This window comes from Charadrius vociferus, unplaced genomic scaffold, assembly GCF_000708025.1.
Source record: "Charadrius vociferus isolate BGI_N301 unplaced genomic scaffold, ASM70802v2 scaffold239, whole genome shotgun sequence".
Lineage (NCBI taxonomy): Eukaryota > Metazoa > Chordata > Aves > Charadriiformes > Charadriidae > Charadrius > Charadrius vociferus.
The window spans coordinates 144,477-158,197 of NW_009649928.1; the positions used below are offsets into that span (position 1 = coordinate 144,477).

The 13,721-nt window shown below is 50.1% G+C and overlaps 1 protein-coding gene across 2 annotated transcripts in view; it reads right to left on the minus strand.

The window, feature by feature from the left end:
- Window positions 1–603: 603 nt before the first annotated feature.
- The window catches only part of BCAS3 (breast carcinoma amplified sequence 3), a 370,742-nt gene continuing 357,624 nt past the window's right edge, over window positions 604–13,721 (minus strand). For both annotated transcript variants that reach the window (XM_009891170.1, XM_009891169.1), the window contains one exon: window positions 604–752. In XM_009891170.1, coding sequence (XP_009889472.1) covers window positions 604–752 — 149 coding nt within the window. The remainder of the gene's footprint in view (window positions 753–13,721) is intronic.

Sequence of the window (13,721 nt, forward strand, 5' to 3'; positions counted from 1 at the left end):
CTAAAATACATGACTAGAAGAAAACCGGAGCAAGAGAGAGAATTCTTCCAAAGAACAAAAAGAAACATTTCCATTTGTAATACTCCTGGCATTGATGAGTATCAGTGGGGAAGGAGGGCAGCAAGGAGACGCAACAAGGAAGGAGTAACATTATCAACCCTGTCCACAGAAAGTCCTCCAGTTTCCACTCTCTCCAGTTCATTCGTTAATGCTCGGCACTTTTGCGATCGGCGAGAGAGCTCCTCGGAGTTACAGAGAATCCCCTTCACCTCTCAACATGAAACCACGTTGTGAAACCATGTGCTTGACCAAAAATGGCTTAGAAATATTTCTCCTCAACCAAGCTCTTCCTGAACACAGCGAAAAAAGAAGCCGCAGAGCTATCGGGATTGAAGACGGAGTCTCTTCATATTGCACAGGAACACAAAAGTCGAGATTTTGTGAGTATGTTTCAGGAAGGTTTAAGAGTCGTCAATATTTATCAGGGTAACGAGAACCATCCAGCGCAGCGGCCAACTGGCAGGTGACAGACACAATGGGATCGTTTAGGTGGAGAGGCGGCTGGTTACCCTGTCTGGATCTCTCCTTGGATGTTTGGCTAATTTAAGGGAATCCCGTGGGGAAAAGGCTGAGGGGCTGGTTTTCGTTAGTCGGGAGGGGCGATCTGTAGCCATCGAAGTTGCGTGGGATACTGCCGCTGGTGGAACCGGAGCTGTTACTGAGCGTCTCTATGCTTCCCTCTCGCTGAAGCTCTGCAACGGGAAGAGAGAGCAGGTCCTGGTTAGCGTTTCAGAGAAACCCGGAGCGCCGTTAGACGGCCGCTTTATTGACAAATCTGTTTATTGTATCATTGCTCTAACGCTGCATTTGGTCATCATCCATCTTTTCCGGGGTGATTTGATGAATCACTCCAGAGGCATCCCGGCTCCTGGTTCTACTTCTCTGCCGGGCTCACAGCTCAGCCGAGCCGAAGCGGAGCTGGACGGAGATGTTAAATGCTGCCTGGCAGAGAGGCCCCTTTCCTGGGAGGAGACCACTGGGGGTGTTCATGGCTGAACTGAGAAGGGTGTGAAGGGTACGGTGGCAGATGACAAAACAACTTTGCTCTGCAGCAATGCTGTTGAGATGGTGGGGAAGGGGGAGCGGTAGCAGCATCGGCTAACCGGGGTGTACACCAATGGTGTGTAACCACTGTGATTCTCCACCTTGGGAACACCAGGGACTTTCCATAACCCTTTATCCTGCACAAACAGACATAAATAACTCTGCTTTTTTGAGCCAAAGAGAAAATATCCCCTTTCCTACATGCCTGAGCTGTGCCTCAAAGCAAAAGAGCAAGCAGGCCTGACCACGGCTCTCCCTCTCCTGGTCACACACATCCAGACGTCTCCTCTCGCTGACCTCCCAAAGCCTTTATTGCTCCCTAATCTCGAAACACGAGGATTTTTGTGTGTGCAGACCATCGTTTCTAACCCGTGGCCTCTCTGCGAGCCACTTGAACCCAACAGTTGACTCAGTGGCAGCGTGCAGCAGCAACGCTGGGCAGCATCGCCCCGGCCAGCACTCAGCGCCGGCACGCAGCGGTGAGATTAGGCAGAGCCCCACGTACACGGCAGGAATCCTCTCCCAGACGCGCGGTGACAGGCTACGCGAAATATTCTGGCGAGTTGCAACGCGCAGCCCCGAGCGTGACTTCTGTCGGCTGCTTCTGCGCAGCCTGCACTGGAGGGGACGGGACCGGGATAGGAGCTTTGGGGTAAATTCCTCTGCTGCCAAAGGGGAAAGAGGAAAAACCCTCTTATTTGCTGCACGTCGCAGTGTCGTGTGTGGAAGGCAGGAGGGGCAAACCCCCGGAGCATACAGGCAGCTTTCCCTGTCCCTACAGCGGGAATTTTGCTTGGACGGGGTGGAAAGAATCTGCGGAGGCAGGAGCTGGAGGAGCGGTGCCCGCTCTGCTCTCCGCTAAATATCACTGCACCTCTGGTCTGTGCGCACCTCTGCCTCGCACCGGGATGTCGAACCTTTTGCAAACACCGCGACAATCCTTTTTTGCTGCAACGGGACTCTGAGATAAGGACGTATCTATAGGCAAAGCACACGGCAAAAGCAGAAAGTCCGTTCTTTGCCGAAGCAAAAAGCATCCCCGCCCCGGCATCCTCGGACACCGCACAGCTCCCGTTCGCTGCCCGGGCGCCGCGGGGGCCGCAGCCAGGCGGGCGCACACCTAGCAAAGGAGGGCTCGGGGGTTTAATCCTTGATCATGGAGGTCACTTGCCGTGGCGATAGTCTGCCCAGGATACATGAAAAACAAACCTGCAGGAAACCGGTCACCCTACAAGCAGTGATGGTAATGACCTCAGCTGTATTAATCACGATTTCTTGCCAGTATTTGGTGAAGGAATGTCCATGTCTAAACCTCTTCATTTGCCTCACATCCTTATTCTCCCATGAGTTCAGGAAGTAAAAACAGCAATTTAAATCAGAAATGAGTGGCGTATCCCACACTAATACTGCGCTTATCCTGTCTGATTTGGGGCTTTTATCTCTGTCCGCGCACAGCTGGCTTCGGTTAAACGTCCCACGTCAGAGCTCTCGGGCGCTGGGCAGCCATGGCCTGCGCTGGGCAGGCTGGGGCTCCCCCAAACCGCCTTCGGGCTGCTCAACGCCTGGCGGGGCTCCTTCGCTCGCCCTCTCTTTTTAAGCTATAATTGATTTTCAGGCAAACGTCGTGTTTTCAGTAACCGTAGCAAAAGGAGGGAGAGGAAAAAAGCGAGGGAGCGTTCGTTCCCCTGCAGCCCCGCGGCTCCTGCGTGGCCCCGTCTGCCCCGCGGGGCCAAGCGCTGGCCCGCCAGCTCCTGCCTGTCCTCGGCCGCGCCGCGTCCCCCCTGTCCTTCGGTGACATGCGTGGGACCGCCCGCCCTGCCGGGATGGGATTTTTGGGGAACTGGGGCTCGCAGGGTGGCTTTGCGGGGGGGCTGCGGGATTTCTGCAGCCGGCGGTGGCGCTTGTCACCTCTGCGGGGGACTGCCAGGGGGTGGCACTGCAGAGACTGATGCCAGCCAGGGAAAAAGCATGGATAAAAAACCATCCGAGCTGCCATCCGGGCGCAGGGTCCGGCTGGGGTCCTGTCCCAGCTGTGCCGCACTCTCCCCTTGCTGCTGTCAGCTATGTAACCCCCTTCAATTATCATCGAGGAGGGACAAAAGAGAGGGTAAAAGTGATGCAAAGGCTCAAGAGGAACCGGAGGGGGAAGTTTTCCAGCCCTCCATCCTCCACAGGGCCCGCTCTGGGTTGGGAGGGGGTCAAGCTAAAAAACAGGGGTGCTCCCGCATCCGAGCTGCCATCCCGAGCGCCGCAGATGGTGAATGCACACATTCCCCCGGGGCAAATGAGTCCGGGCGCTCTCAAACGGCCCCGCACTGCGAACCCCGCTCGCTCTGGAACTAATTACACAGCGAGGCAGACGAGCAATGTATTTTGATACCTAAGAAAGCATTGTAAAACTCCCGACCGCCGCTGCAGAAAGCACCGCTGTGCTCAGGAAATTGGGCTCTTGCCCTCGCCCAGCCCGGCTCTTGCGCACGGCTGGGTCACGCGAGATGGGCAATTAGACACTACATGGTCACCAGAGACTACCTGCGCTGCACGTACGACCTTTAGGACCACAGTCAGCACATTTTCCTACACACCCCCAAATTAGTCCAAGTTTTTTTTCAGCTGTTTCATTAATAAAAAGGATAATAATAATAATAATAATAATAAAAGTCCAACGCAAACTATTCTTCTTCCCCACAGACTCTCCAGCAGACCATGGCATGGCAGAGGCATGTGCACAGGAACACTGATGCCATTCTCATGGGAAAATCAGACAAGATGAGGAATGGCTCCATGACGTGGGGACACCTCTCCTGTTACGGGGTAAAAAAAAAAAGGGGCAGTTTTCTGAGAGACCCGATGCCTGGATAGACCTGACAAGCTCAGAAGAAGCTGCCATGGCATAGCGGGGCTGTTGGGTATCAGAAGAGGCAGGTCCCTCCAGACAGGCAGCACTGCCCTCCCACTGCCCCGGGACGGAGCAGCCGAGCCCTGCGGCACCGCTGAAAGGAGGTGAAATATTTCCCAGATCTAAATAAGATGTGTCACATAACCGGTCGGACCACCGATGTCCTCTGTGCTGGGAACACGCTTGCTGAAAAACACAGAATACAAGGAAAAAACGGGATCCCTCCCTGTGGAAAGATGGGGGTGAGCGGCAGGAGAGCCTGGAGCAGCGGCGGCCGCGTGGGATCAAGGCTCAGCACCGCGCCGGCAGAGCAGGACACGGCTGCCCGGCGAGGGAGATTTCGTTTACTTTGGTGGAGTTACGCCAGGAATGGACTTGGCCCCAGCATGTCTGAGGGTTATTGTATCTGCATTCCCCCTTGCATATACTGTCGAGATGTATTAACTTCCTTAAATGTACCAGTAAAACAACCTCTTACGATACACTTTAATGAACTTGTACAGTAGCCAACAAATTGTGCATCATATAAAACCCATTCGGCCTTATAGACTCTCTGGCTATTTTGTAATAACTGCAATTTGCTTCTGCTGAAGCAAGATAACCAGGGTTGAGAAGTCAGGCTTTGCAGAAACCTAAATATTTGATTTGGGGGGGGGGGAGTGGGTGGGAGAAGGAAGAAAGGGGCCTCTGGGAGCTATTTATGGGGTCAAAATAACATGAGACCTGCTCTTCTCGTAGCATTTCCACCATCAAGGAAATGAAATACTGTGAGAAGACCAGCACTTGCGTTATTTTGGCCCCATAAATGGCTCCCTGAGGCTTTCAAAAGCCCGTGAAAAACAAACACAAATACAAATAAATGCTAATACTGGAAACGTAAATACTAAAACCTGCCCATGTCCCCAGAGGAAACGACTCACAAAGTCCTGCCTGCCCTGCAGAGAACAAAAAAAAAAAAAAAAAAGACAGGAAAAAAGACGAAGGAGCAGGAACATCTGCTGAAGCCATGAGGAGAAAGTCACTTCAGGGGAGCCGGGAACAGCCGTGCCTGCGCTTTTGACAGTAACAGTAATGGGCACCGCCGGCATCACCCAGGGTCCCAGAATAATAGGGATTTTCAGGGCACACGCGCTTTCCGCCGCAGTGAAGGCAGCAACGGTAAAAATCCTCGCGGCTGCCGGTGTGGGGAGGAGCGGCCGTGGAGAGCAGAGAGGGAAGGTGGCACGGCCAGCGGCCGGCCGGGGTCCCCAGCCCACCCTGGGGGTGGTTGTCCCTCTCCCATGGCCCCGCAGCCTCCGGCACGCTTGGGGGGGCTGCGGAAACACCGACGCCGCTCGGAGAACACCGGGGCGTGAAAGGTGTTGCAGAGCAAACGCTGGCTGCTCTCTTCTTGGCATCGCTTCCAGCGGGTCTGCCCGCAGAGCGCAGCCCTCCTGCGGCACGGCAGGAGAAACGGAAAATGAAACCTCCCACAAAACGTTCCTTTCTGCTAATATTCCCAAACACCACGCTGCAGCCTGACGGTCCTGTCCCTCGTTCTACCGCCTCAAGCCACCCTCTGCTGTCCCCGAGCTGGCTGCCGGGGTGGAGAGGAGGAAGAAGGGGAGGAGGAGCCGCTCTGGGGACAGCGCGGGGTCCTCAGGTCCAGGGCAGCGGTGCCGTCCCCTGGCCAGCGAGGCGGCTGCATCCGCGATTCCAGAAAGCTCCAGGAACTGTCAAAGGACCCCATCAAATCTCGAAAGGTACAAAGCCCTGCCAAGCTTAAATGTGAAACCATTTTATATGGCGCATTAATTCAATGCCTGAAGAAAATCTATATAGCCCTCTTTTGCCCGGAACACTCATAAATTATGCTGCCTTTCTTATTCGTGCTCTCTCTGTAGTGGTCCACTTGAAGCCGTGGTATCTCCTTTATGTCTACTCAAAAATCTCATCTCCAGTGCATTATTTCTTCTAATGGTTTTTCCTTTCTCTCTGTTTGCTTTCCCCTGTTAAGCACAGTTTCAAAATATCCTCCGAAATCATTTGCTGGAAGAGCTGACCCTTTCCTCGTACCTACCGAGGGCTGCCCAGGCTCCCGCACAGCCCGGCGGAGCCGCGGCCGGGATAAATGATACAATGACAGCAGCCTGATGTGTCAGGGCAGCGGGGAAGCGGCAGCAACTCTGAATACAAGAATTATTCTTCATCATCTCAAACTGTCACAACACATTACCCTCAAAGCCGCAGCTCGCTGAAGGAGTGACCCTGGACTGAATGGGAGAGTGCTCGGGGAAAGAACTAATTGTAGCCTCTTTTCACACGTCAGTCACTTTTCACAGCACCGAGCCTTTCAAGCTCAACTAATGTCAAGTTCCCTTTTCCTTTTGCTGGGCTGAGTATTTCTGATTTTTAAGGATGGCATTTTTAAAGGAACAAGGTCTCTGGCGAGGGATGAGGCCGGGGAGGGGAGGGAAGGAAGCGTCGGAGTGAGCACGCATCAGAAAGTCCATCAGACGCCTGAAGACTCGTTAGGAATTAGACAATTAACAAGTAGGAATGCAGGAAGTGGGGTAATGGCCAGCAGGGCTTGAATCTCCTCGATTTCATTTCTGTCATTCACGGCAATTGTTTCGGGGAACTTTTTGGGCTCCGCTGTGCGCCCGGGGGGTTGCGAGCGCGGGAATGTCCTCGGCCCCTTCCCCAGGACCAGGATGCGAGAGGGGCACCTTCCAGCGGTGGGGCAGAGACACAAGGTGCTGCTCACGAAACCCGCCTCTCCTTGGCCACGAGGAGTTTTGGAGTGAACCGCTAAAAGGCCAAAATTAGAGCTTCATTTTTAAATCAAAGATCGTTGCCTTTGTTCGGAGGAGAAAGGAGAAGACTCCCTGCAGACAGAGCGCTCGGAACGACAGCCCGCTCCCTGCTCCTGGGCAGGCAGACCTAAGGGCCCTTCACACCTTCTCGTCTTTAACCGAAATCCTAAAATATTCTGCGGCAAGGACTATTTTGTTACCCTTATATTTGCACAATGCCTATCACGGGGGACTTGCAGAGCCGACCGGGGCTTCTGAGTGTTACTTATTAACTGTAATGAATAATAATTATGTAGCTTCTGCCATCTGGATTCTCATTCAAAAGGATCCTATGTAAAGCGAACGCTAAAAGGCAATTTGTATTAACACAATGGAAGTCTTGAGGATCTCTTAAACTGTTTGTAATTTACACAACGCTCCCCAGTGAATGGATTAGTTAAACATTTTTATTTTACTGATTGCCACCGAAGGGAGCGGGATGTGCTCCCATGGAGGAGCTCGCACCGGCCCCTGACGCGCGGCTTCCGCTCCCCCGTACGCCGACATGCATGCTCTCCATCTTGCAGTATTTAGACAACATCCCAAACTCAGCTGGACACTTTTGGCTCTATTTCTGCACGAATATTTACTATGAACATCACAACTGGTCCCGACAGGAGCCGGTGCCGCTGCCTGGGACGGGCACGGCGCAGCCCGAGGCAGAAAAGGGCTCAAAAGCCTATGTGAAATTGTCAACCGAACCAGGAGGCAGAAATACCACCCCAAACCCAAAGGCTTGGAAACGGCATTACTGCTACTGCAGTTGTAGGTTTTTCTTGGGTTTTCCTGGTTTTTTTTTTTATTTATTTTTTTGACAAAATGCAATTATGCTAACGAGGGAGCTCTAATTATAATCCATCTCCACCACCCTCGGCGGCCGCTCCGAGGGGAGGACCTGTGGAGTTGGCTCCAGCCCTGCGCAGGGACGCGCCGGCGGCCAGGGGGGCACCGCACCCCCAGGGGAACCTGCGCTTTTGGGTATTCGGATAAGCAAAAATCGTTAATATTAAACCGTAGTGAAACAAAAGCACCAAGTGCTCATTAACACTTTTAATTTTCCGAGCTCCTTTTAATCTGAGATGGCCAAAAAGAAGTTTCTGGGCAAATGTGTTTTTCCATTGCTCCTTTCCAAAGGGGGCGCAGACAGAAAGTCGGTTCCCAGCTTTATATGTTACTATAATGTTTACAAGTTCGTATGATTATGATAATGTTCAGAAGTCAATTAAACCTGCTCTCTGCCCCAAGCCCCACGCCCTGCTCCTGCAGAAGCCATTAACTGGTGCCAGTTCCCCCCGTGCTCCGGGGACTGATTTCCTGCAACGCTTTGGGTGGCCATGACAGAGCTGCTCCTAAGAAACATGTCTTTTTTCTTTTTTTTTAAACCAGCAGTTTAAGAAAAGAGATTTTAAACTCCATTCAAAAGAGGAAATGTAACACTACGGCATTGGAATATTCAAAATCAATTCCCGGATTAAAACCTTCTTGTCCTGCTGCAACCCGAAAGACGTTGAGACACCACAAAAGCACCTACATTAAATTTGCAAAGTAAAAAGGACTAGCAAACACTGCCTGAACAGCTTCTCTGAAATAAGAATTCAGTGGCCTATGTAAAATATTAGTTACTGTCAAACTACCTTACAATAACTCCAATGCTGAATCCACATAGAGTTCGTTAATGCCATGCACTTGAAGATGAAACCTGGCATCTTGGAAAAAAGGTGGCAGGATCTAGCAAGGAGATGAGGAGGTACAGGAAGCAGGAGATAACCAGGGGAATGGAGACTGAGCCTTCTGAACATCGGAGCCCCTCCGAGACCGCAAATTTCATTTCTAGTGCCTTATTTCAATGCAGAGATGCCAAACAACTAACACTTAGGAAACGGGGAGGACATCTGAACTTACATAAATGTCTGGGTTTACTTCAGGCACGAAGAGATTGTTGAGATACGGACAAAACATTTTCATGCATGAACTTCTAAAGAATTTTGTCTACCAGAAAAAAAAAAGAAAAAGAAAACGAAAAAAGCAAGCAGCTTGGTTTTTGCTTTAAAAAGAGAACCCAAAAAGCTCCATACGACTCCAGCCCATGGAGTAGGAGACCCAAGACTTTGGCATCTTGCCAGACTTGACTCCGAGCATTTTATGGAAGGTTAAAAGTGCACTAGATAAAGGACTAGCATTTAGAGGGAGAATATTCTTCATGATAGGCACTTTCACAACGACTGCAGTGCTTTTAAAAAATAATCTCAAGTTTCCTAGAGCTGTATATTTTTGTAAAGAGGTTTAGGATGTTTTCCTACATAAATGGCCCTTCAGAAGGATGAGTTGCTGATTTTTGTCAGTATGTGAAATTTCAAAAGCTAGAACAGTCAAATACTTATAGAAAACAATTTCTGTAGCCCATCCACATCATGGAAGCCTATGACTCCTTGTGCAAGATTTCTCAAAGAGTTTTTAAAATGAACATGCAGATACGGTTGTTTGGGTTTAAAGGAATTCCCTCCTTCCCCATCTTGAAAGTTTCAATATGTTGCTACCATAAATCCTATAATGTACCTTATATGTAATACACGCTTTCCTGTGCAAACCAGCGCGTATACAAGTTTTTCAATGTATTTAGGCAGAATTATCTTGTATCTTCAGTTACGCAAGCAGCACATCTGTGTATATCAGACCAAAAGCATTTGCAGAGAAAACACTGTATTAAAATTCCTGGGTTTGGTCTCTCGCTCCCAGGGTTATGGGAGTGCCTCGGATTGCTCAACAGTGACCCCTCCGTCAGCCTCCAACTCCACAAAGGAAAACACAAATTCAACGTAATCTGCATGTTCGCGACACCTACCAGCGCTGTGTCCTACACCCTCCAGACTCTTTGCACCTTCCTCAGAAGCTTTGGAGGTAATGCTCCTATTCCCGAACCCATCACACTTCTATCCAGAGCAGGCGTGGACCCAAGGCATGGATCTAAGCATCCCCCTTCCCACCAGAGCTGGAGGCACTGGAGATCTCAGGGCTAGGGGTCCTGTCTCAGAGGTGGCTGCAGCAAAGCCACCACGCACCAGCGTGATGACCCGGAGTGCTCGGGGAGGGCTGGGGGTGTCCCTTCTCCTGCCCCAGGCTCAGCCAAACACTCCCAGCAAAAATGCCGGGTAAGGAAAAATTGCCTGAAGGTCAAAAATACAAATGCAGCGATTACTTCAGGATCTGGGCAGCCCCTCGCCGATATGCTGAACGGGGGACCTCAGACGTGCCTGACCCTCCAAACTTCAGCAGTTTCTTTCACAGCTAAGACCTATTTTTTCTCCCTTCTTGAGATGCTACCTTTGTTATTGGGCCTCCTTAATAACCCCCAGTGAGGAGGACAACTTCTGTGCTAGGAGTGTGCCTCTGAGTGCACCCCGCATACGTGCATTATGTGCTTCTGACACAAATGTATTGCCGAGTTCATTTTAAAAGTATAATATTACAAAGCAAAGTAATTCTGGCACAACTTCTAGTACTTCTGACACGAAGTGGCCTTTCGGGCGAGCGAGGAAAGCTACTGAGAGGCTCTGGGCTGTCTCTCCGGTGCAGATTGATGCTGAGGAGGAAGCTAGACCGGACTGGAATTTGGGTTCAATTCAAAGGAAAAGTTAAAAGTTTGGGGGGGAGCAGATGCTCAGCTGGTCCAAATCAGAAGAGTTTCGTTGAAGCTCACAAAATGATGTCACCGCAGACTCAGCCTTGTCTGCTCATCTAAACGGTTCAAGGCTCTCAGATCTGAAAAGCTCAGGTGGAGATCTAAGGAGCAGAGGTCTCCTCCTCTCATTTCCCCAGCGCTGGCTTTAGTGTCGCTGAGAAACTCCAAACCCATCCAGATAATCCTAGTTCCAAACGCAACTTATTTGGTCTATTTAGGCAATTATTTTAAAGATTATGTTGACATCGCTGCTTCAAGCAGACCAATTTTCTAAACACAGACCTAATTTTACGAAGCACTCAAAGCTCGCAGTAGGACTCTTAAAATCACATCTCTACCTAGATTGAGTATTAACCGAGCCTGGAAAAACAACAGGCCAACCTTGTGGGCTCGCTCTCTAGCAGGATTGCTTGAGGCTCTTAATACACTCTGTCTTATTTAAATAGCTCCGAATTCTGATGTTAGACATAAATATGAAAGCGCCTTGATAAAAATGACATCCAAAGCTTAATTTGGCCCTTTGTTAATGGAGTTGTTCAGCTCAGCAGTTTGCATTCGTTCTCATGAAACAAGAGGGCAGCTGAGAAACAGTCAACTGGACATTTTCACTTGTTAAAAGTTGTATTTTAAAAACTATTCCAAGTATTGGTTCTAATATACTTCGCCTTTTTAGTTACGCTCTTACAAGCACTGTCAAACGTGTGAATGAGGTGCAGCCTGTGGACGAGCGCGTGGTGGAGGGTAACTCTTGTGTGAAATCTAAAAGACCTAATGGCAAACCAAGGCATTCCTCCGGCCACATCCCACATAAAAGGCAATTTAAATCATCTCAAGCTGTGCAGATTCTGCCTTGTACTCGGGCATCTGGCAGTGAAGTTAATATAACGACCTGCTCTTCGCGGTGTGTCCTTTTGCAGCCTTCTCACTCACATCTCGATGGGTGACAGGCCGCATTTCCAAAAGATAAACCAAAGAGACAACACAATACTGGCGTGATAGAATCTAAAGATTTCTTTTTAAAGGCTGCATGTAGAAGTAGCCCTGAGCGAAGGCAAAGCAGCACGCCCAGATTTCAGGTTGGGGATCTGTCCCTGTACAATTCATCTGCCCACTGCTGCCCCCGTGGCTGCAGAAGAGGGAGGAAGGCCGCTGGGTTCACTTCTCTCTTGATTAACGCCTCCAAACGTCATTTCCACCTGACAACCCGGCCTCAGTGACGGGAATAGCTGCTCAGCGAGGCATGTGCGCGGGGGTCTTGGGAATAGATGGGAGATGCCGTCCATGGGAATGCTGTGCTCTACCTTAGGAGGAAATCAGAACAGCAACGCATCCGAGCATCCCTCTGCAGCGCTCCACACGGCGCCGCTTTGGGGTCCCCCGGCACGCTGCGGTCTCTGTCCCTTTAGGGAATTGCCACCGTTTCCATCCCGGCTCACCTCGACCAGGGTTCTGCAGGCGCTCGCCACCCCTGGCTCCTCCCTCCCATGGCGTGCCACCCAGCCGGAGCGGAGGGAACGGGGCAGGTCCTGGCTGCTGACCCTGCCGGCACCTTCCCGCCTGCGACCTTCCCAGAAAAACATCTTTGGAAACAGGCGGAGAAGTGATACTGACCCTTTGTCTTTCACAACACCATCAGCTTTCGATGTAAACACAGAGTTCATGTGTTGGGCAGATACTGAGAAAAGTCACTGACCAAGGAAATAACAAATAAATACCAAAAATAAATAAATTAAAAAAAAAGATCGTATTTTAGCTGCGGGGGTCTTCTTGGAAAATGGGATGAAATGCCTCTCACAGAAAAAGGCAGTAAACAGTTTATGTCCTGGAACAGCCATTTTACAGGGAGGGTGGCTTCCTGGCGTGTCAGGAGGTGACACGCCACCAGCCACCATTAGGCACTCCCAAACTCTGTATCTTTTCACGACAACGAATCGTTGCTTAAAAAATTCATCCCCTTACCACCTATTTCTGTCTGCACGGAAAACTAATTCCTCCCTGCCCGGGATGCGGGACGGACTGCGGGGAAGCTGCTCCCTGCCCGTGATGGGAAATGCCTTGGAGAAATCTCAGAGGCTCTCGCTAATGTCTGAGGACCACGGAGCAAAGACTAAAAGCCAGCTAGCAACAAAAGCACCGCCACCTTGTCTGAAGCGACAGGAATGAGACACAGAATATAAACAACAGAAGCGGGGAAAAAGCTATTTACATTTTTTAGAAGTTTTACTCACGCATTACCAAGCGTGTAATTACCAGTGATGTAATTTAAGAGGGCACCAGCAGAAACATAGAAAAAAACAGCCAGTCTCTGGTCTTTTTGTCTTTCCGTGTTGCCTCACCATCTTTTTCATTCTTTGCGAAGCCACAACTTTTACACAGCCCATTTTTACAGAAGGAATACGCCTTTGGAGGTTTCAACCACTTGCGTGAACCTCAGCAGAGGTCCTCCCAACACACTCCACTTCTGCTGGGGCAGCAGCGTAGATGGTTTCTCCATCTGCAAAACGCTTCCAACCGGTTTGTCATTTTTCTTACTCTTGGGTTGGGTTTTTTTTTTTTTGTGTGTCAGCCGATTGTGCACACAATATTGAGCAATAATAAACAGAGGAGGATGAAAACTGCTGCAGCTTGAGAAGTGAGCTCAGGATATGATTCCTCCTCACCGGATGCCTGGAAGATGTCACTGAAATTCTCTCTCCCTTAGTGCAACCCGTGTGGAGCCAATATGAACTCCCAGCAAAGTGCTTAAAAACCCATTATTTATAATAACTGTTAAATGATGAGACATTGTTTACCCAGATCGCAAGATAAATTCTCACTTACAGAATGCTTGCCTGACCGTCCTGAACGTCATCTGGTTTTTATTTAAATGCAAAATGTAATTAGGCTCCCAATAACACAGCAGAAGAATTCAATAAGATAGGGCTTTTCACTTACGGTTTAATATTAACATTTTCCCATAAATGTTAATGAATAAAAGTCTACTGTTTTATATATTATCCATGGCGGGGAGACAGCAGGCTAGGAATGGAAGGAAAGCTAATCTTTTCGTACCACAAATTACAATATATACCTCAAGGAGAACTAACCGTCCCCCAGCATTGACGGGGACAAGGCCACAACGCTGCTTCCTCCTGGGGCAGCCCGGTCCCATGGGACACGCTCTGGGGAGTCTCCCCCTCCATCCATCAGGGAGATCCTCCCCCAG